Source organism: Dama dama, chromosome 5, assembly GCF_033118175.1.
Source record: "Dama dama isolate Ldn47 chromosome 5, ASM3311817v1, whole genome shotgun sequence".
NCBI classification, from domain to species: Eukaryota; Metazoa; Chordata; class Mammalia; order Artiodactyla; family Cervidae; genus Dama; species Dama dama.
Window position 1 is genome coordinate 66,566,925 of NC_083685.1, and position 20,819 is coordinate 66,587,743.

At 38.3% G+C, this 20,819-nt stretch overlaps 1 protein-coding gene across 1 annotated transcript in view; it reads right to left on the minus strand.

Annotated features, from left to right (window-relative positions):
- Positions 1-20,819, minus strand: part of DCHS2 (dachsous cadherin-related 2) — a 332,448-nt gene that overhangs the window by 126,432 nt on the left and 185,197 nt on the right. The window contains exons 6-11 of the mRNA XM_061140717.1: positions 19,098-20,114; positions 16,552-16,739; positions 13,519-13,618; positions 8,417-8,574; positions 6,541-7,384; positions 2,825-3,064 (exon numbers count right to left, since the gene is read on the minus strand). Of these exons, the coding sequence (XP_060996700.1) occupies positions 2,825-3,064; positions 6,541-7,384; positions 8,417-8,574; positions 13,519-13,618; positions 16,552-16,739; positions 19,098-20,114 (2,547 nt within the window). The remainder of the gene's footprint in view (positions 1-2,824; positions 3,065-6,540; positions 7,385-8,416; positions 8,575-13,518; positions 13,619-16,551; positions 16,740-19,097; positions 20,115-20,819) is intronic.

The following is a 20,819-nucleotide window of genomic DNA, read 5'->3' on the forward strand; positions in this document are numbered from 1 at the left end:
TATTTCCAAGTTTTAATAGTGATTGTTTCTGGGTGAGTAGTCCTTTTTCTTTCTCTGTTTACTCTTTCATTAATTCTAAAATTTCTTCCCAATTTTAATATACCTGGAGTTGGATGCTTCTTACAATTAATGGTGTCTTAGATTCAGGGAAATAGATGAAATACTGTCATGGCAGTGTTTCTAACTTTGCTCCAAGAGTAGGGTGTTGGGTCCAGCTGTTCACCCAGCATGAGACAGTTTCCAAGAAACCAGATGTAGAGTTTGTTCACGATAAATCCAGATGCAGAATACATTTTTATGGGATAGAGAATAAAATTTCATTATAGAATTCCACGTTTTAGCATGGCAATGTGCTGTTGTGCTATTGTGTATTCACCCTGAATGAGCCAATGTATCAACATGACTGAGTCGTCTTTCCTAGAGGGGCACCCTTCCTTCCAGGACTAGGAGAAAGGTACCCCGGGGGGTTGATCTTTTCTCATTAACAATGGAGCTCTTGTTGGTGGCACCAAACGCTGTAGCAGTTTTAATATCTTAGTTAAAACGTGGTAGTTGTTTTTCCCATTTAATACAAGAAAAACTCCTGTTAGAACCAGTGTGAGTCATACATCATAAACATTCAGTACTCAAATTCCTATGGGTTTTGAATGCGAAACAACACTGTAGGCTTACATTTTTAAAAACTACACTGTAGAATGCTAGAAAACACATGTTAACCTTTCAAATAGTAAGTAAAGCTACAGTATTTTTAAGAATACATACTATTCAGCAAGCCATTAATAAATTCCAATGTGATGCCAGATATGTTGAAATCCTGATGTCATTTAATTCTTGTGCATAATCCTTCTTCATTGTCTTAACCCAACAAGCAAAGAAGAAAAAAGATATAGGAAAAATACGTTAAAAAGCACATGCATACATCCAAATTCACATGCACTGACATGACCATTGATTTAACAGATCTGGCCTCATTAAAAACACTGAGATTTCAGTAAACCAAGATTGTACACAAAACTTGTGAAGGTACATGAGACTCAGGAAATGCTAATTGTATATCTCAAACACCCACAAATGGAAAGCCAGAAAACCAGCAATTTTGCATCCAAATTTCCTGGCAAACCATAATCTCTAAAGTAATGAACTTTCAATTAAATTATAAATAACAAGTTGCAGACCATTCACTCCAAAAGAAAGGGACACTACCACTTGGCAACTTGACAGTGAAAACTGGAAAGCATATTTTGGTAGTCATCCTTAGTTGGCATATGAAAACTGCTGAGACAAATTCTTTTCTTCTTCAAATATTAAAGTAAATACTTTTCATAGAATCAGTTCTAAAAAATAAATTAATAAAGTCAAGGGGAGGAAACATTTTACAAACTTTAAATGATCGCTAAATCACACACCAGTGACTGGTTCTGCATTTCGTAAGTCTGCACTTTGGGAAGTGGGTTCTATGTTGCCCAGAGCCCTGCATGACTCAATTTACATCAGAAAATGCTCTCAAAGACCTTTACTGTACGGGATATGTTGGAAACACAAAGCTCATGTATATTCTCCATTGTTTCTATCATCTAAAAACCACACTGCCAGAAATGTGCTCAATTCTTAAAGCAGAGTTGGGATGAGCAATTGCCAGCGCATTCTAGCCCTCTGGGTGAGCACAAGAAGCAAAACTCTTTGATCATACTGCCCCGCTCTGGTCAAAAGAGAAAATTGGGCTGGCCCATCAAAGATTTTGTAACATCACAAAAAATACATTTCTTTAAAAGAGGATGTTTCCCAAAAGGGCAAAGCATCTAAATGGTAAATAACTTAAAAGTTCAAGAAAAGTGTATCTTTTACTCCTCTGATGAACAATTTAGGAGGTAAATGCTGGTGTTCATACTATTATTTTCATAGAAACATCTGTTACAGTTCTTTCAAGAGAAGAACAAAGTATTATATTGATTATGCATTGCCAATTGCTATATACAAACGTTCACTTAAAAGACCAACTTATTAAACTATTTGTATTAATTCAGATGGGAAAATTCAGCATATGCTATTAAAGGCAAATACTTCATTATAATTTTTATAAGTATTTAGTTTAAAATTTTAAAAGTATATTATTAGAGTTACTGAAACTTAAATGTCCCCCAAAAGTCACAGTGATATTGAAAAGAAATTCTAAGATATCTGAAAATCCCTAGTCATAGTAACTGTTCACTTCAAAGTCATTTGTCTGGGCACAGTGGTTGGTATTAATATTAACAGTGTCACAGTAACGATGGGAATTAACCTTCGTTGACCATTTGTTGTGCCAAATGCGGTCTCAGCTCTCTGTAGGTAACAACTCTTTCATCCTCAGAACTAGGAATTAGGCTCTATTGGGAAACCAAGGAGCAGACAGAACTAGTACAAAGCTGATGCAAGGTTACACAGCTTAAGTGGTGCTTCTAGGATTCAAACCCAGGCAGCCTGACAACAGCATTCTCTCTTCTATTATGCTATGCATTGGGGAAATCAGGAGCCATTTACTTTCTGGTACTTACGTACCTTGCTACTACAATCTGAAAAAAAAATGTGATACTGTGTCTATACTTGTTTATTATCAAGATCAAATCAATAAATTTCATGCTAATTGGATATGTATCTACTATAATAATAAAACTTAATATAAGCAAATGCTACAAAAACTACATGTTATACATTCATTTTTTACATGTATGCTAATTAAAGAAATATCAGAAATCTGAGATAACTAGCAACTGTTTTCAAATTTCTGGCAAATTTCTGATCCATTTTTAACATCAATTACTTAGTTCCCATATTTTTTAGTTACCTGAATCTCTGTCCACAGCTTCAACTCTTGTGACAAACTCTCCTGGATTTTGGTTTTCTTTAACTGAAGCTTCATACAGGTGCTGCTTAAATACTGGGGCCTCATCATTCACATCAAGAACAGTAATTGTCAAAGTCTGGGATGAAGAAAGTGTTGGTGTGCCATCATCTACTGCCAGAAGGGTCAGAATGTGCTGACTTTTTATCTCATAATCCAAAGGAGACGCGGTAGTTAGAAAACCTGTTTTGAAAGAGGAGAAAAGTAATATATAATATTCTTTGGGGAAGTCATACTTACTCTACTTTTGCATAATTACTCTAACCTGCTAAAAATTCAGAAGCTTTCTCTGTTAAAGAATTTAAATTTATATATTATCTAGAATAAAAGAGAATATTTTTAATCAGAAAAGTCATCCTAATTTAAATATAAGAATGAATGAGAATTCATAAATAATCCATCATGTACCATTATCTACTGAGATGATTACATCAAGAATATTTATCTACCCAACATCTATCTTCATTTAAAAAAAAGATACCACTATAATGGCAGAAAGTGAAGAGGAACTAAAGATCCTATTGATGAGGGTGAAAGAAGAGAGCTAAAAAGCTAGCTTAAAACTCTTCATTCAAGAAACTAAGATCATGGCTTCTGGTCCCATCACGTTGAGAGAGTCAATTCCTAGGCAGGTTGATAAGAAGTCTGGGGGTCCCCAAGGAGAGAGGGGTCTGGAATTCTCAAGGAGGAGGAAAGGACAAAAGTTTTTTTTTTTTTTTTTCCTCTACATTACTTAGTCTTAGTCACAAAGTCACATAAGTCACATTTTTATCTTTAAGCCTCAAACTGATGATTACACAACAAACAACTCAGTTTAAACTCTATACTAAGGATTATATAACAATAATGTATCCTGCTTCAGGACAGTTTCTGGAAAAAACCTTCTGGCTAATCCTGTTGTCTTAAAATGTAAATTATGGGAGTGGATCTAGTAAGATCTTTACAACCTCCAGACATTCTTTTGATTCATTGTAATAACTAATTAAAAGGTATATAACTCCCTTGCTAACACTAGCAAAAGGGGCACTCTCCATCCCCTTCTGATGTCTATATTGGAAGCTCTCCCTATCCCTTTTCTTACTTTAATAAAACTTCATTATACAAAAGCTCTGAGCGATCAAGCCTCGTCTCTGGCCCCAGATTGAAGTCTTCTCCTTTGGAGGCCAAGAATCCTGGCATCTTTCGTGGTTCAGCAACAACCTTTCAACTTCATGGCACATAGAAGAGGTAGAAGAGGAAACAGTGACGGATTTTACTTTCTTGAGCTCCAAAATCACTGTAGACAGTGACTGCAGCCATGAAATTAAAGAAAGGCTTGCTTCCTGGAAGAAAAACTCTGACAAACCTAGACAGCATATTAGAAAGCAGAGACATCACTTTGCCAACAAAGGTCCATATCGTTAAAGCTATGGTTTTTCTAGTAGTCATGTATGGATGTGAAAGCTGGACCATAAAGAAGTCTGAATGCCAAAGAATTGATGTTTTCGAGTTGTGGTGCTGGAGAAGACTCTTCAGAGTCTCTTGGACTGCAAGATCAAACCAGTTAATCCTAAAGAAAAACAACCCTAAGTATTCATTGGAAGGATTGATACTGAAGCTGACGCTCCAATACTTTGGCCATCTGATGCAAAGAGCCAACTCATCAGAAAAGACCCTGATGCAGGGAAAGATTGAGGGCATGAGGAGAAGGGAGCGACAGAGGACCAGATGGTTGGATGGCATCACCGACTCAATGAACGTGAGTTTGAGCAAACTCCAGAAGACAATGAAGGACAGAGCAGCCTAGCATGCTGCAGTCCACGGGGTCACAAAGAGTGGGACATGAGTTAGCAACTGAATAACAAGGTTCTAACAGTATCCCTCTGTATGTCCAAGGACACTTCATGTGTAAATGTGACCAAGTTACAGAGAGTTACGGTTATATCCTTCAAGAGATTAAGTTTCTGTTATAAAGCTATAGTTTCTTTATACTATTCTCAGTTAACTATCTTTTATATTAATAAAAATAATAAAGACTTTATAACTAGGACAATAATTACAAATAAAATGTCTCTATCCAACTGCCACTGAAGTACATAATTCATATAAGTCACGTGTTATAAAAACTTGCATATATATGTTACATAATTCCAACTGTCACAGTTTTTCTTTTAGAATTGATGTTTGCTTCCTAACACATGTTTATCCTATAAGAACATTTCTTCAAATAATTTTTTTTTTATTATTATTATTTTTTTTCTTCCAGTGGGTTTTGTCATACATTGATATGAATCAGCCATGGATTTACATGTATTCCCAATCCCGATCCCCCCTCCCACCTCCCTCTATTTCTTCAAATAATTAAAGAGGTTTACTGAGTCATATTTTATAAAATGGCTTCTCAATAATTGCTAATCATTTTATACCTTATAGAAAAAAGCCATTGACAACCTTACTTTGTCTTGATTTAAAAAAAAAAAAAATGAACCTTGTGAGAAAAAAAAAAAGCCCATTTCATACGAGTATATTCAGTAATTAGCATTTTATGATGTTAAAAAGATCTGAAACAGCCACTGCAATTGTTCAAGATTCATGATACCTATATTACTGAGACACAATTCTATTTTTATCCGCCCTCTTTAACAACCTGAAATAGACCTTCCTTAGCCATTCGGGAAAGCATTTTAAGCATTGCTGAAACAGATCCTTGGAGACCCTAGCTCTAACAAAAATCAGCAACTGGGTCTGGGCTCTCTCTCTGTCAGCGGGGCTTTTAGGTAGCGTGCATGCAGGTCTCAGAATGGAACCATATGCACAGGGTTTAATAAATATTTTGATGAAATTTTCCAACAGTATATAGCCAGACTATAATCATGACTTCCAAATCCTACACATTCAATCTCACTTCCAAATAACGTTCTTATTAACAGTTGGGCCAAATGGTATACATCTGAGATTTTTTCCTACATATGTACATATGTACATTTTTTCCTACATATGTACATATGTATATTTATATATATATATATATATATAAACTGGTGAGAAAATGTCAGTATTAAAAGGTTGACACTTTGTATATGTAACTGTCCATCAAGCTACATCAAAACTTTTAGAAGACAGTATCTGGCAATATGGTGACAGCAAGACAAGAGCAGTGACAGCGAGTATCATTTCTGCAGAGTACTGAAGAGTGAATAAATGCTTCTGCCAAAAATAAAATGGTTCAGTTGTGAAAAGTGAGGGTCTTGATGTCCAAATCAATCCAACTATTTAAAAACACATGATTTCCAACTATGTACAAGGGTATGTTCCTATGATCTTAGAGATGCTTTGATAGTAAAGTCTTTGATTAACGTGGTTGACTAGTCACGTTCTACCTTATTTTGGTATACCTCCTACCCTGTGAACACATACAATGAGGGCAAAGAAGTTGGCGACTGTAAAATATTCACCCCAGGAAATGGGACCTAGCTACAAAGCAGATCTATATTAACAAACAGGCCAACTACTGTTGGTTTTCTGAATACAACCTCTATGCCTACCACCTGTATGGTAGATCAAGTCAGATTTCCTTAATGGGTATGCGTCTTGAGAAGATCATTTGGTAACAGGACAACGGAAAGGATAAATGCAAGCACGCAATCACAGGCTGTAATCGACAGTGACGTGGACAGTACCTGATGACTCATCTAGCATAAAGGCCATGTTTTCATTTCCTGAGAGGATGCTGAATGTTACTCTTCCATTCCTTCCTGCATCTGGATCTTGAGCAGTTATGTGATGCACCAAGGAGCCCACCGCAGCATCCTCTCTGACACGGGCGATGGGGAAAGACGTAAAAGTGGGACTGTGGTCATTCACATCCAGAATCTCTACCTTCGCCATCAGTGATCTCAGTCGCCGGTCTGTCACATTCACAGCCTGGTCCGATGCGGTCACTGTCAGGACAACAGTGGCAACTCTCTCCCTGTCAAGGGGAGACGTGGTGACCAAAGTGCCAGAGGAAGGGTGGATGAGGAAGGGGTTCACTCCAGGGTGGCTGGCTTCAATGAAGTATTGTATTCTACTGTTCAAAAAACTGCCGTCACCATCTTTGGCATTGAAGATGTGCACCAGAGTGCCAACGGGGGTGTCCTCTGCTACACTTATCACAATGAACTCCTCCCGGAAAGATGGGGAGTGGTCATTCTGATCTTCCACAGCAACACTCAGGAAGACCGTGCTATTCACGGCAGGGCTTCTGCTATGGTCTTTAGTTACCACCCTGAAAAGATAATGAGACATCATTTCATAATCCAGTTCCTTAAAGAGGAACAAGTCTCCTGTTGAGCTGTCCACTTCAAAGTGACCATCCTTGTCATCTGCAGCGATACTAAAATGCAACTTTCCACCATGCTGTCGTTGAAGGTGATCAGGTGACTTTATCAAGCTCATTACTTTTGAAGGCTTCAAGTTTTCTGATATAACTAAATGTCTAATATTCTGAGAAATTACAGTTCTCCCTTTGGATAGTGGTATCACCTGAAATAAGAATAAAAAGGAGCTGTTAATTTGCAGCATTTTAATAATTTAATCAACACAGGTGCTGCTATTCTTTTGGAAGCTAATTCCTTCTATTCATGATATGTATATATGCATATTACAAATAAATATATATATATGTTAATTGATGAGAAAATGTCTTTTCTTTTGTTGCCTAATTCCAGTATGTCTCTGAAAATTAAAAATTGCATAATATCTAGGAGATAAGAAAGTACAGGATTTTCTACTTCCCGTTTGCTGTAATGGATGCAATGATAGTTTGCAAATGAGAACCAAGGTAGGTAGTTCCACAAGCTACTCTAAATCCTAGAAACCCTTGTCTCCTTAATGACAGTATCTGCATACATTTAAGTGTCATGTGTCTGCTTATGTGAAATTAGAGACTTGAGATATTATGATAGAATTTTCTCCTAAACCACATATACTTAGTCAGTAAAGAATATACTTTGGAAACAGAATACTGGGGGATATATATTCTTGCTTAGTATTCATACCTAAGTTAATTTTTCTGATTATCATGTGCTTGAATAAAAAATCTTCCTATAGTCATCTTGTTTTTGATGGGTTGCTGTAAATTTTTTCCTACTATCAAGACTTCCCACAAATCATTAAATATGGATCTCAAGTGACTAACTTTTAAAATAGTTAAAAACTATGTGATTTATTATTGGTCATTTGTTTATAAATATTTCTTCTGCAAATTTACCAGGTCCTTGCAATTAGGAAAAAAGAAAAGATTTTTGTTCTTCATTAAAAAAGTAGTATAAATACCCACATAGTGATGAAAGTATCTTGTCAGTAACTGTACAAAGTTAAAATAAAAATTTATTTAAATATAATCATTTCTCAAATGGTAGTAAAGTCACTTAATATAATGTACACATACATCTGCAATGCTCTTTAAAGGGAGTATTCATATTTTTGAAGTATTTTCACTGTATACATTTGTATATAAAGTAAAAAAAATCTTTCAGAGCATTTTCCACCACTTTGTGTGATGTGAGCTATTACCTGAATATTAATAACTGCCTGTCCTTGAAGAGGAGGCACTCCCTGGTCACTGGCAATTACAGTCATCCTGTAAGAAGGTCCATAATCATGTGAAAGTACTCTAGTTGTTCTTATTTCACCACTGTTGGCATCAATCTTGAAGTGATCAGAACTGTCTTCTACACATACACACACACACACAAAATTAAGAAATGAATGTTAGTTAATAATGCAGAATACAGAGAATTAATTAATACAAATATATCTGTGATCATTTGGGAGATTTATTTACCTTAAGCTCTGTGAGAATATGAACATAAGGATAATACTAAAAATATAGACAAGAAATGTAACAGATTACAAAAACTTTATTATGGAAATTTTCACATATTAAAAATTAGACAATGATATAATGAACTTTCACGTGCCTATCACTTAGCTCCAGTATTTATCAACTCATGTGCCACAACATTCAGCAATCCCAATCCTTGGCATAAATCCTGACAAAACTATAATTCAAAAAGATACACGTGTTTCTATATTCATAGTAGCATTATTCACAATAGCTGGGATACAGAAACAACCTAAATGTCCATCGACAGGAGAATAGGTAAAAAAGATGCAGATTATAAACCCAATGGAATATGACTCAGCCATAAAAAGACTGAAATAATGCCATTTGCAACAGCATGGATAGACCCAGGGATCATCATAAAGCGAAGTAAGTCAGACAAGAAAGACAAACACCATTTGATATCACTTACATGTCAAATCTAAACCACGACACAAATGAACAGGGCTATGAGACAGAAACAGACTCACAGAGAACAGACTGGCTGCCAAGGGGCAGGAAGGCAGCGACGCGATGGGTTGGGATTAGCCGATGCAAACTATCATATAAACAGTGGATGAATAACAAGGACCTATTGCATAGCACAGGGAATTATATTCAATATCCTATAATAAACCATATGGAAAAGGATAAAAATAATAAAATTTGTTAACTCATGGCTAATATTATTAGACATTCAGATATTTCCCTTCCCTGTCTTCTTTTGAAGCAAATCTCAGAAATCATATCATTTCTTCTGCATATTTTTCAACACACATCTCTAAAAAATAAGGAAACATATAATCATAGTATTATATTTTTTAAAATTAGTAATAATTCCTTCATATTATCAAATTTCTAGTTATTTTTAAAATTTCCAACTGTCTCAAGTATTTTTTAGTCAATTCAAATTAGGTGTAACATAAACTCCATATATGCATATCTCTTCAGTCTATGCATTCCTGTCATCCATTTATCTATTTATTTATTTTGCAACTCATCTGCTGAAGAATTGACTATGTATCCTGAAGCTTCCCATGGTCTATATTTGCTTGTTGCTTGTCTCCAACATGTAGCTTAATATGTTCTTCTGTCCTCTATGTTTTCCTTAACTTAGGAGGCAGATGTAGATAATTAATCAGATTCGGGTTCATTTTAAGGGGAAGGCTGCTTCTTAAGCGCTGTGTTGTGTTCTCCTTCAGAGGCACACGTTTGATTGTCTCTTTTCGTGATGTGGGCACCAGTTGGCACACAGCCTAGATCCATTAATGACTCACTAAATGTTGCAAAGTATAACATTCTAAGCCTAAGATCCCATCTTCATTTATTGACTGGAATGTATTACTCAAGAGAATCGTCTTCTTATCTGTTTATTGGTAACCCACTGGGGCAGTTCATTATAGGAAGAGTCAGGATAAATGTTTGATAGTAAAATTTTATTTAACAGTCTTCAAAATAATGGATTTGTTTACTAACATCCTTCAGTACTCCAACTAGGATCATTAAAGGTTTGTTTAGTTTCTGTTTTAGGAGTCATTAAACATAAATTTCAGAGAAGGCAATGGCACCCCACTCCAGTACTCTCTCTTGCCTGGAAAATCCCATGGACGGAGGAGCCTGGTAGGCTGCAGTCCATGGGGTCACGAAGAGTCAGACACGACTGAGCAACTTCACTTTCAGTTTTTACTTTCATGCATTGGAGAAGGAAATGGCAACCCACTCCAGTGTTCTTGCCTGAAGAATCCCAGGGGCGGCGGAGCCTGGTGGGCTGCCGTCTATGGGGTCACACAGAATCAGACACGACTGAAGCGACTTAGCAACAGCCGCAGCAAACATAAATTTAAACATATCATGAAAGGGTAAATCTGTTGCCATTATTATCCCTACTGATGTTCACACTGCTTCATCTCTGACCATTAGGATCTTCTTAAAGGTGGTTCCCAGGGTTCCCAGGTGGCGCTAGTGGTAAAGAATCTGCCTGCCAATGCAGGAGACATAAGAGACGTGGGTTTGACACCTGGGTTGGGAAGATCCCCTGGAGAAGGGCATGGCAACCCACTCCAGTATTGTTGCCTGGTGAATCCCATGGACAGAGGAGCCTGATGGGCTACAGTCCACGAGGTTGTACAGAGTCGGACATGACTGATGCAACTGAGCACGCATGCACAAAGGTGGTTCCCAAGTCTTTGATATGATCTAGTCATCTTTAGCAGCCTCCTGGTATCTGGTTTAACAAAATGCTACAGACTCATCTTGAAGATTTCCTGTCCAAGACCTAGAGTCAGTCATTTCTCCAAGGACTCCTGGTTTCTTCCATGGAACACAGTATTGGGAGGCTGTATTCTGCTCATTGCTTCTGGGTCACCCATTCTTTCTAGGCCATCTTCAGTGGACAGAGAACACACATGAACACACTAAAATATATCACAAGTTCATATTGATATTTCTAATTCATATTGATTATGGTAAGGTTTTTTTTCTAGTTTGTTAAATAATAGATTTGTATTCTTTCACAGAATCTTAATACTTCAAACAATCCAAAAAACTCAGTCTTGGGCCAGTAATGGCTCTCTTTCATTCTTTTATTCAGCTGTCAACGAGTCATTATGATACAACAGACACTTTACCAGTTATAGGGGAAATAAGGGCAAATAAAAAAGCAGTCCTGCCCTTAAGAAAGTCAGAGTACAGAGCAGGAAATTATGTAACATTTGCAGGTTGTGATATCTATGCTTTGATCCATTTACTCCATCCTCATAGGATATAAACAAAGATATGTATATATAAATATATGTGTAAACAAATATATATATGTTCCCACTATATTGATTTTTTTTTCCACTATATTGATTTTTATCTTGTTATTTTATTTTATATTTTGTAGTTGCCTCTATTTTGCAATTGGATGAAGTTAAAGCAAGGGTGTGAATAACATATAATATATATATTATTATATTATATATATATCTATATATATTATATATATAATATATAATAATAGATAACACCATATTTTTATATTGCTATGTCCCAAGTATCAGAGTAAAGACTAATTTTTAAAAAAAAGATCCACATTTCAAACTTTCAGAACTATATGATGACCATCCATGGAAACACTTCCAGGTTGGTAAAGTCCCAATATTTCTTCAGAATTTTTAAAGAAATGACAAACTATATGTACAGCAGAAAACCTGTGTATACCTCCAAATTTCATTTCCCTTTTTCTTCCCTGTAGACAGTCTCTGTCTTAAAGTGGAGATGTATCTCTCTAGTCCGTATATTCATGGACAGTTTGTAGCATCGTTGTATTTCTTTCCAAATAATGGCATCATGGAAGGATTATAGCTTAACTTGTGTGTGTGTGTGTGTGTGTGTGTGTGTGTGTGTGTGTGTGTGTGTGTGTGTATCTGTCTGTCTCTCTGCAGCAGGTTCATTGTCCCTGAACAATGCATTCTATCACCTTACGAAGCATGAACATGATTTGCATTTTCATTTCTTTCTGCTTTCAGGTCTTTCACCAATATTTTGTAATTTTCTACACAAAGGTCTTGAATATCTTTCACTGAAATTTTCCTCCATATGCTTTTCATCAAGATGATTTTGATTTGGAAGAAAGGAAAACATTTAATTTGTGGGCTCCCCTTTAAAGAGAATAGGACAATATTCCCATCCCAGAGAAGCTCCAGCAAGTGAAGAACCGTGAAGCCTACACATCATGATCTTCGAAGCAAGCCAGACCCTACACTCTATGATTTTCTTTGTTACAGTGAATCAAACCTTTGTTATTAAAATGCTAGTTTTTAAAATGCTAGTGATTTTTGTATATTGACATTGCTCCCAGAAATTTTTTTATGCTATTGATTCCAATGGTTTGCCTGTAGCATATTTGGGGTTTTCCATGCAGACAATTAAATTATCTGCAGGTAAGAGCAATGTTGTCTTTTGCTTCCCTATGTTTGTATCAAATGTGACAAAGCAAAAAATGCCTTTTAAAATGGTATAAAGACACAGTGTCAACTAGAGGTAATCACTGGACCCAATCGCAGGAATGCAATGCCTGTGCATTCTCAAAGAAACACACAAACATAAGCCTGTCTCAGTAAAATTCCCACATACACATACATGAGTGTACATATGTGATATTTTGAGTATGATTTACTCTGATCTTAAGAATACTTAATTTTCATAGAGATTTACAGGTGCTTGGTATTTATGTCTTCATGGTATATATGTCTTTATGGGGAAGTGTTAGTCACTCAATCATGTCTGACTCTTTGCAACCCCATGGACTATACAACCTACCAGGTTCCTTGGTCCATGTAATTCTCTAGGCACGAATACTAGAGAGGGCAGCCATTCCCTTCTCTAGGGGATCTTCCCAACTCAGGGATTGAACCTCGGTCTCCTGTATTACAGGCAGATTCTTTACCATCTGAGCCACCAGGAAAGCCCTGTCTTTATGTCTTTATACTCAATATCATTGTTTATACATTAGCTATTAATAGTGCTTTCCTCAATGAAAGCTGATTTGCATTTTTCTATTATTGAAAATTATTCATTTAAAGTGGATGATCGGTTGATTTCTCTTTAGGACATGAAAAAAATGCATGATTTTACATTAAACTTTTAAATTCTTTTTTAAAAAGGTGATTCTAAAAAACAAGAAAATCATTTTGCGTGCAATTTGGTGTTATTTTCAGCATTAACTATTTTCTCAGAAGGAGGAAGATGTTTGGTAGACAACAGAGGAAATGCTAAAAGCTCTTAATCCTTTATGAATAGTAACTTTTACCTGAAGATACTGAATATGTAACTTCTGCATTGTTTCCTTCATCAAGATCCTTTGCAAATACAGTTGTAACCAACATATTTACTGGCTGACCTTCCAGAACCTGTCATTAAGACAAATGAATGACAAATTAGTAGGTGAAATTTAAACAAGAAATATTAATGAAACTTGAAACGAAAGAACACAATGCTACTGTTATTTTTTAAGCTACTTTTAAACCCACACGTAACTCAAATGTCTACCGTATAAAGGTTATATGAGTGTAAATCCATGAAAAGAATCCATATTATACATTTAAATGTTTCATTCAATTTGAACAAATTATCTGCAGCATTTGAACTAATTTTGAGAGGAAAAAAAGGAAATACAACTGACTAAAAAATCTCAGATTTTTGATGCAAGAAGCAATAGTTAGAACCAAACATGGAACAATGGACTGGTTCAAAATTGGTAAAGGTGTACGTCAAGGCTGTATACTGTCACCCTGCTTATTTAACTTCTATGCAGAGTACATCATACGAAATGCTGGTCTGGATGAAGCACAAGCTGGAATTAAGATTGCAGGGAGAAATATCAATAACCTCAGATATGCAAATGACATCACCCTTATAGCAGAAAACGAAGAGGAACTAAAGAGGCTCTTGATGGAGGTGAAATAGGAGAGTGAAAAAGCTGGCTTAAAACTCAGCATTCAAAAAATGAAGATCATGGCATCTGGTCCCAACACTTCATGGCAAATAGAGGAGAAAACAATGGAAACAGGGACAGACTTTATTTTCTTGGGCTCCAAAGTCACTGCAGATGGTAACTGCAGCCATGAAATTAAAAATGCTTGCTCCTTGAAAGAAAAGCTATGACCAACCTAGACAGCATATTAAAAAGCAGAGACACTGCTTTGCCAACAAAGATCCATATAGTCAAAGATATGGCTTTTTCAGTAGTCATGTATGGATGTGGAAATTGGACCATAAAGACGGCTGAGGGCTGAAGAACTGATGTTTTTGAACTGTGGTGTTGGAGAAGACTCTTGAGAGTCCCTTGGACTGCAAGGAGATCCAACCAGTCCATCCTAAAGGAAATCAGGCCTGAATATTCATTGGAAGGACTGATGCTGAAGCTGAAGTCCAATACTTTGGCCATCTGATATGAAGAGCTGACTCATTAGAAAAGACCCTGATGCTGGGAAAGACTGAAGGCAGGAGGAGAAGGGGACGATAGAGGACAAGATGGTAGGATGGCATCACTGACTCAGTGGACATGTGTTTGAGCAAGCTCCGGGAGATGGTGAAGGACAGAGAAGCCTGGCACGCTGCAGTCCATGGGGTTGCTAAGAGTCAGACACAACTGAGCAACTAAACAACAACAAAAAGAATTCTAGCTTCTTATTCATCACCTTCTTAAGGCATTTTTAAAGGTTCAAAACATGCTAAAGATAAACATAGACTATTATTTCAGGAAAGGTGTCTTAATCATTAACAGAAACTTTCCTGGAATACTGAAATACACACATGGAACTGAACTCCAAGTTTATGTTCTATTGCCTAATTAAGCCGTGAAATGTCATACTCAGGGCTTCCCTGATGGCTCAGCAGGTAAAGAATCCTCCTGCAACACAGATGCAGGAGATGCGGGTTCAGTCCCTGGGTCAGGAAGACCTCCTTGATAGAAGGCATGGCAACCCACTCCAGTATTCTTGCCTGGAAAATCCCATGGACAGAGGAACTGGCAGGCTACGATCCACAGGATCGTAAAGAGTCAGACATGACTAAAGCAACTGAGCACACTGTACCCATGTCATGCATAAAATGAAATAATATAAAAGCATAAGGATGGTATCATAATGCTCCATGTTGGCAGAATTTTCTTTAAATGTGATTTTGCAAGATGACTTTAAAGTTATTAACTTCCTCAATACCTTTTTTGTGTTTTTCAACATGCATATCTGAGCTTAATTTGAATGTTCAATTATTTTAGAGCAATAGCTTCCAAACTTTTTATTTATATAACCCATTCATTTTAAAAGAAGTATGAGTACCTTCAAGATACATTTATCAATTATCTACATGAACTAACATGCTAATTTATTATGTACATTATAAAACATACAAAAACATGGAAATGAAAAACATAAGACCAAAAAAATATAACTAGAAGTTTTTGCATTTGCCTGCAAAGATCAAATGTTACAATCTTTGAGTGCATGTTGATCGCAAAGAGTTGGACACGACCAAGCATCTGAGCCCACGTGCACCCTTCACTTTAAAGTACAGATTGTTCTGTCTTCAACTAACCGGCTCAAAGATGTTTTTCAGTTGAGCTCTAAACAGAGAAAGGCATGAATATTACTGAAAAAAAAAATCCACATCTGAGCACTACTGATAATGAAGTACCGTTATATTTGCGTACAACAGACAGAACCACATTATCATAAAACAACTGGATGTGTGATCCTAAGTAGAACATATAAGCATTTTCTTTTTTAAATGCATTAATTTTTTAATTGGGGGACAATTGCTTTACAGTACTGTGTTGGTTTCTGCCATGAATCAGCTATAGGTATACCTTTTCTTTTTTTTTTTAATAATTGTAGGTTTCACATTTAGATCTTTAATCCATTTTGAGTTTATTGAGTTTTTGTGTATGATCATGTGTGACGCAGATCACCAGTCCAGGTTTGATGCATGAGGCAGGGTGCTCAGGGCTGGTGCACTGGGATGACCCTGAGGGATGGGATGAGGAGGGAGGTGGGAGGGGGGTTCAGGATGGGGAACACAAGTACACCCATGGCTGATTCATATCAATGTATGGCAAAACCCACTACAATACTGTAAAGTAATTAGCCTCCAATTAAAATAAATTAATTAATTAAAAAAAATAATTGTAGGTTTCTATGACATGTGGACAATTCTAAATCTAGAAATGTAGGCATTTCCACACCAAGACTGACTGGGTAAGTTCATGCTTTTTACCACAAGATGGTGCTCAAAACCAGTGACCAAAAATAATACAAATGTTGCAGGGCTACTTTCCACATACCTTGATGGACAATTCCTTCCCATCCAGGCACTGTGGGAAATATGGCCTGTTGTCATTGATGTCGGTAACTGAGACATGCACCAGTGTGGTGGCATTGCGCGGAGGGGAACCGTGGTCGCTCACGAGGATGGTCACCTGATGGTGTGCCCGCTGCTCGTGATCCAGGGCCACCCAGCTGATAAGTTCACCTGAGGAATGCAGAGCAGCATGAGAGAAGACGCCACTGACACCAGAATTTCGGCATTAAGAACCCCATCCAGACCAACGCCCAGAAAGGAAAATCAGATATAAAGCTCTCAGAGCACAATTCCAAAAGCACATTCTTTAGTAATCTAGTTCCACTGTTGAAAGAATTTTCTGAAGTTTCTTCTGTCATCTTCAATTTGTCATTCTTTGTATTTCAAATTATCTACTATGGACCATTTGAACTAAAGAATGTATAGAGTTATTACTATCTCAAAAAATATATGTATAGTGAGCATAATAACTTCCCAAATAACTTCATGCTTTATAAACCATACTTTGCATATTCTTGCTCAAAACTGTCTTCTAAGCTATCTCCCTAGTGTTTCATCCCACAGACTCAGGCATAAAATTGTAAATGCTTCCACATACTACCAAGGGCCATCTCCCACTGCAGAGTTCCACCAGGAATTAATTTCCTCACTATCTATGAAAATATCAATTTGTGAGAAAATAATCATGAAGAAACTATTACCTAACATTGCCATTTCTAAGATTTTACTTTTGCCCTCATCCTCCAAATGAAATGACAATGTTAAAAACAAAACAAAAAGTGAAATCAGGAACTAAAAAATTCATATGGATAAGTTGCTGAATTGGTGAAGCTAAAATGCAGTGTTGACATATCCCTTTACTATGACAACTATATTTATAAAGTATTTACTGTTTGATTCTAACAAAAATGACAAAGACAACACCTGCATTTTTAAAGTTGCAAAATATAATTCTTCTCAGAACACCCTAAATGCTGAATGGCAGACTTTCACTTGATGAACCAACTCTGACTGACAAGCGGCAGCTGTCTGGAAAAGACTGGGAGGCTCAGCCAAGGATGGGCATGAGGGTGCCATGCAGGGCTCCAGGGCAGAGGGCCACTACCGAGGCTGCCTGGAGTCCTGGATGTGGAGAGCACACATGCAGGCCACACTCTGGAGGATGCCCTCAACCCCACATTGCCACACTGTCCCCAGCCCTGGTGAATAGGAAGTTTATGACTACGGAGCCTTCCAAGCCCCTTCATACACTTTAACTCTTCACCCCCCAGAGCAGGACATGGAGCATGGCAGGAATTCTCTCTTCTCGTCAAGGTAAGGACAGCCCTGAAATGAAGCTTCTTGCTTCTAGCCATGTAGCAATTTTAGGAGTGGACACCTGGTCTTCTGAATTTGGGCACTGGGCTGACTGTGCGAGAGAGAAGATCATGGGGGGACCAAACGTATATTTTATTTCCAAAACAATAAATTGCTGAGTGCAACAGAAGACCTAAGAAAACTATTCAGCACGTGGAAGTAAAGAGAAGCAGGACCACCTCAGCAGCAGTGCCGCTTGTGCCCTGTTGGGGGGCCCCCCGCTCAGGAGGGAACGGGATCTGAGATGCAGCTTGCCATGCAGCAGGCCTCGTGTCCTGGGGTAAGGCGCCATCTGCTGGAGGAAGGGGCACCTTTTCCTAACTCACACAGTGGGCACTTAGAAGGTAATTAGAATTGAATTCAAATTGGGTCCCACTAGTCCATGGGTCACAGACTGAGCAACTCACACACACACACATACATAGAGCAAAGGGCGACATGTACAAGGACCACAGCATGAATGGTGCCTCTTGGAAATGTACGAAGTGGTAACCTTCTCACTTCTTTTTAGCCCCATGACCTTGGGCATGTTATCTGAGCTATGTGGGTCTCAGTTTCTGCAGCTATATGGTTGCAGTATAAACACAGTTCATTTGTAGGTAGCTGCAAGAATTAAAGTCCTTGTAAATTTATATAAATTTTTAAATATAATAAAATTTGTATACTTAAGACTTGAAAAAAAAAAACCTTAGTGTAAATATTTACCCATTCCCCATGGTTACTTGAAAAAAAATGAAAATGGGGAAATACATCAAATGAGTAATTTTGAAATCTTAACTAATGGATTATTTTCTAGTTCTTCATCGATGACATTCATGTTTTATAACATATTACTTGAAAAATTTAAAGACATCTACAAGTGAAAAAATATGGTGGGGGAGATTAGACTTTACACAAGAGTTTATCCAGTCCAGTTCTCATTGTAGCTCTAATTCAAAACAAGAACCATGTATGGACAGCCAGTATGTAGGTGTGAGGCAAGGGAAGTATGGACCATTCTAGGAAAAATTCTATTCAATTTCGACTTTAGTTTAAAATCACAATACTGTCATCAAGTAAAGTATTTACTAAAAACTGCAATTTTAACTATATATTTGCGCTAGTGTTATAACTTAGATTTGGGTTTTGTCAATTCCAATTTTAAAGGAATAAGTGCAAGCTACAAAATGCTACCTGTATTAGGATTTATCTTGAAGAACTTTCCATCGGACAAAAGGAAATACGACAGCTGTCCATTCTTTCCGGAGTCTCTGTCAATTGCTGTCATTTTGCCTATTACCCCTTGGGGAACAGGACTCTCCTGGACTTTTAAAAACAATACATCATGCGAGAAGGTAGGGGAATTGTCATTCTCATCCAGGACATGAACAGTTACTGAAGTGCTCACATTTTGTGACAATTTGTCCTCTGGGATCCAGGCAAACACTCTAAAATTATACATTTGTGTGGATTCATAGTCAAGCTGTCGCCGCAAATAAATCCAACCTGTGAAAGGATGGACGCCAAACGCAGCGGAATCAGTATTGGGCTCCAACCAGTACACGAGCTGCGGGGGAGCCCTCTGCGGGCCCAGTGGCCAGGCCCGGATGTGCAGGACTGCGGTCATTGGCGAGAGCGCCTCACTCACTTCCACTTGATAGACCAAATGCTCAAACGTCAAAGACGGGCTTCGCTCCTGTGGCGCGATAATGACTGTCAGCGCCATCAGGGACGCCCGGGGAGGAGCGCCGAGGTCCTGGGCCAGCAGGGTCAGCGTGCACTCCCGGGGCCGAGCGCCGGGCAGGCTGCGGCTGAGGTACACCACGCCGAGCCCCGCGTCCACCGAGAAGACGCTCGGGCTCTGGCGCGCGATGGCGTAGCGCACGCGCCCGTTCTGCCCGCTGTCTCTGTCTTCCGCGCGCGCGCGGTACAAGGCGGTGCCGGGCAGCGTGCTCCGAGACACTGTGACTTCATCAGACGCTCTGGGAAACACCGGGGCGTGGTCATTGACGTCGACGACGGTGATGTTGACCTCGGTGCTGCCGCAGGCGGGGGAGCTGCCGAGCTGTGCCTGGACGGTGAGCACAGCCACCGGCTGCGCCTCGTGATCCAGAGGCTTCTGCGTTCGAATGGTACCCAGCCTCGGGTGAATGGAGAACGTGCCGTCCAGGTTGCCAGAGGAGATCCGATAAAAAACTGGCTCTGAGGAATCTGAAAAGAAAAAGAAAAAAAGAAATGACGAAATTCAAAGAGAAGGCAATCTTTTTAGGCTAAAAGAATGTACCTACTAGAAACGCTAAGAACTGAAAACGCTAACGTGTATCACATACGTGGAGAATACTGCGCAATGTCTCACGTCTTCATCGGCTCTCCAAAGCCTGTTGCAAGTGAACACATGGTTTCTCAAGTATTAGTAGACAAAAGTACTGTCCCACGGGTTGCACCACCTTCCTTCCCTCTTCTTGAATTAAGTAAAAGAGAAAGATATTCAGAAAATAATGTGGACGCCTATATTTGAGGAAGCAAAGTCAAGTATTTCTTACTCCAAGGGATACTCCCCACCCAGGAATCTAACCCAGGTCTCTTGTATGGAGGAAGACTCCTACATTGCAGACGGATTCTTTACCAATCGAGCCACTAGGGAAGCCCCTTCTCTATAATAGCTATTGACAAAAGGTGAATACCATCCCCAAAAGTTAAGGAAAGAAGAGGAGATGGATTAGGTTTACGGTTAGGGAGCAGGATGGGCTTCCCTGGTGCCTCAGACAGTAAAGAATCCATCTACAATGCAGGAGACCTGGGTTCAATTCCTGAGTCGGGAAGATCCCCTGGAGAAGGGAATGGAAATCCACTCCAGTATTCTTACCTGGAAAATTCCATGGACAGAGGAGCCTGGTGGGCTACAGTCCAAGGGGT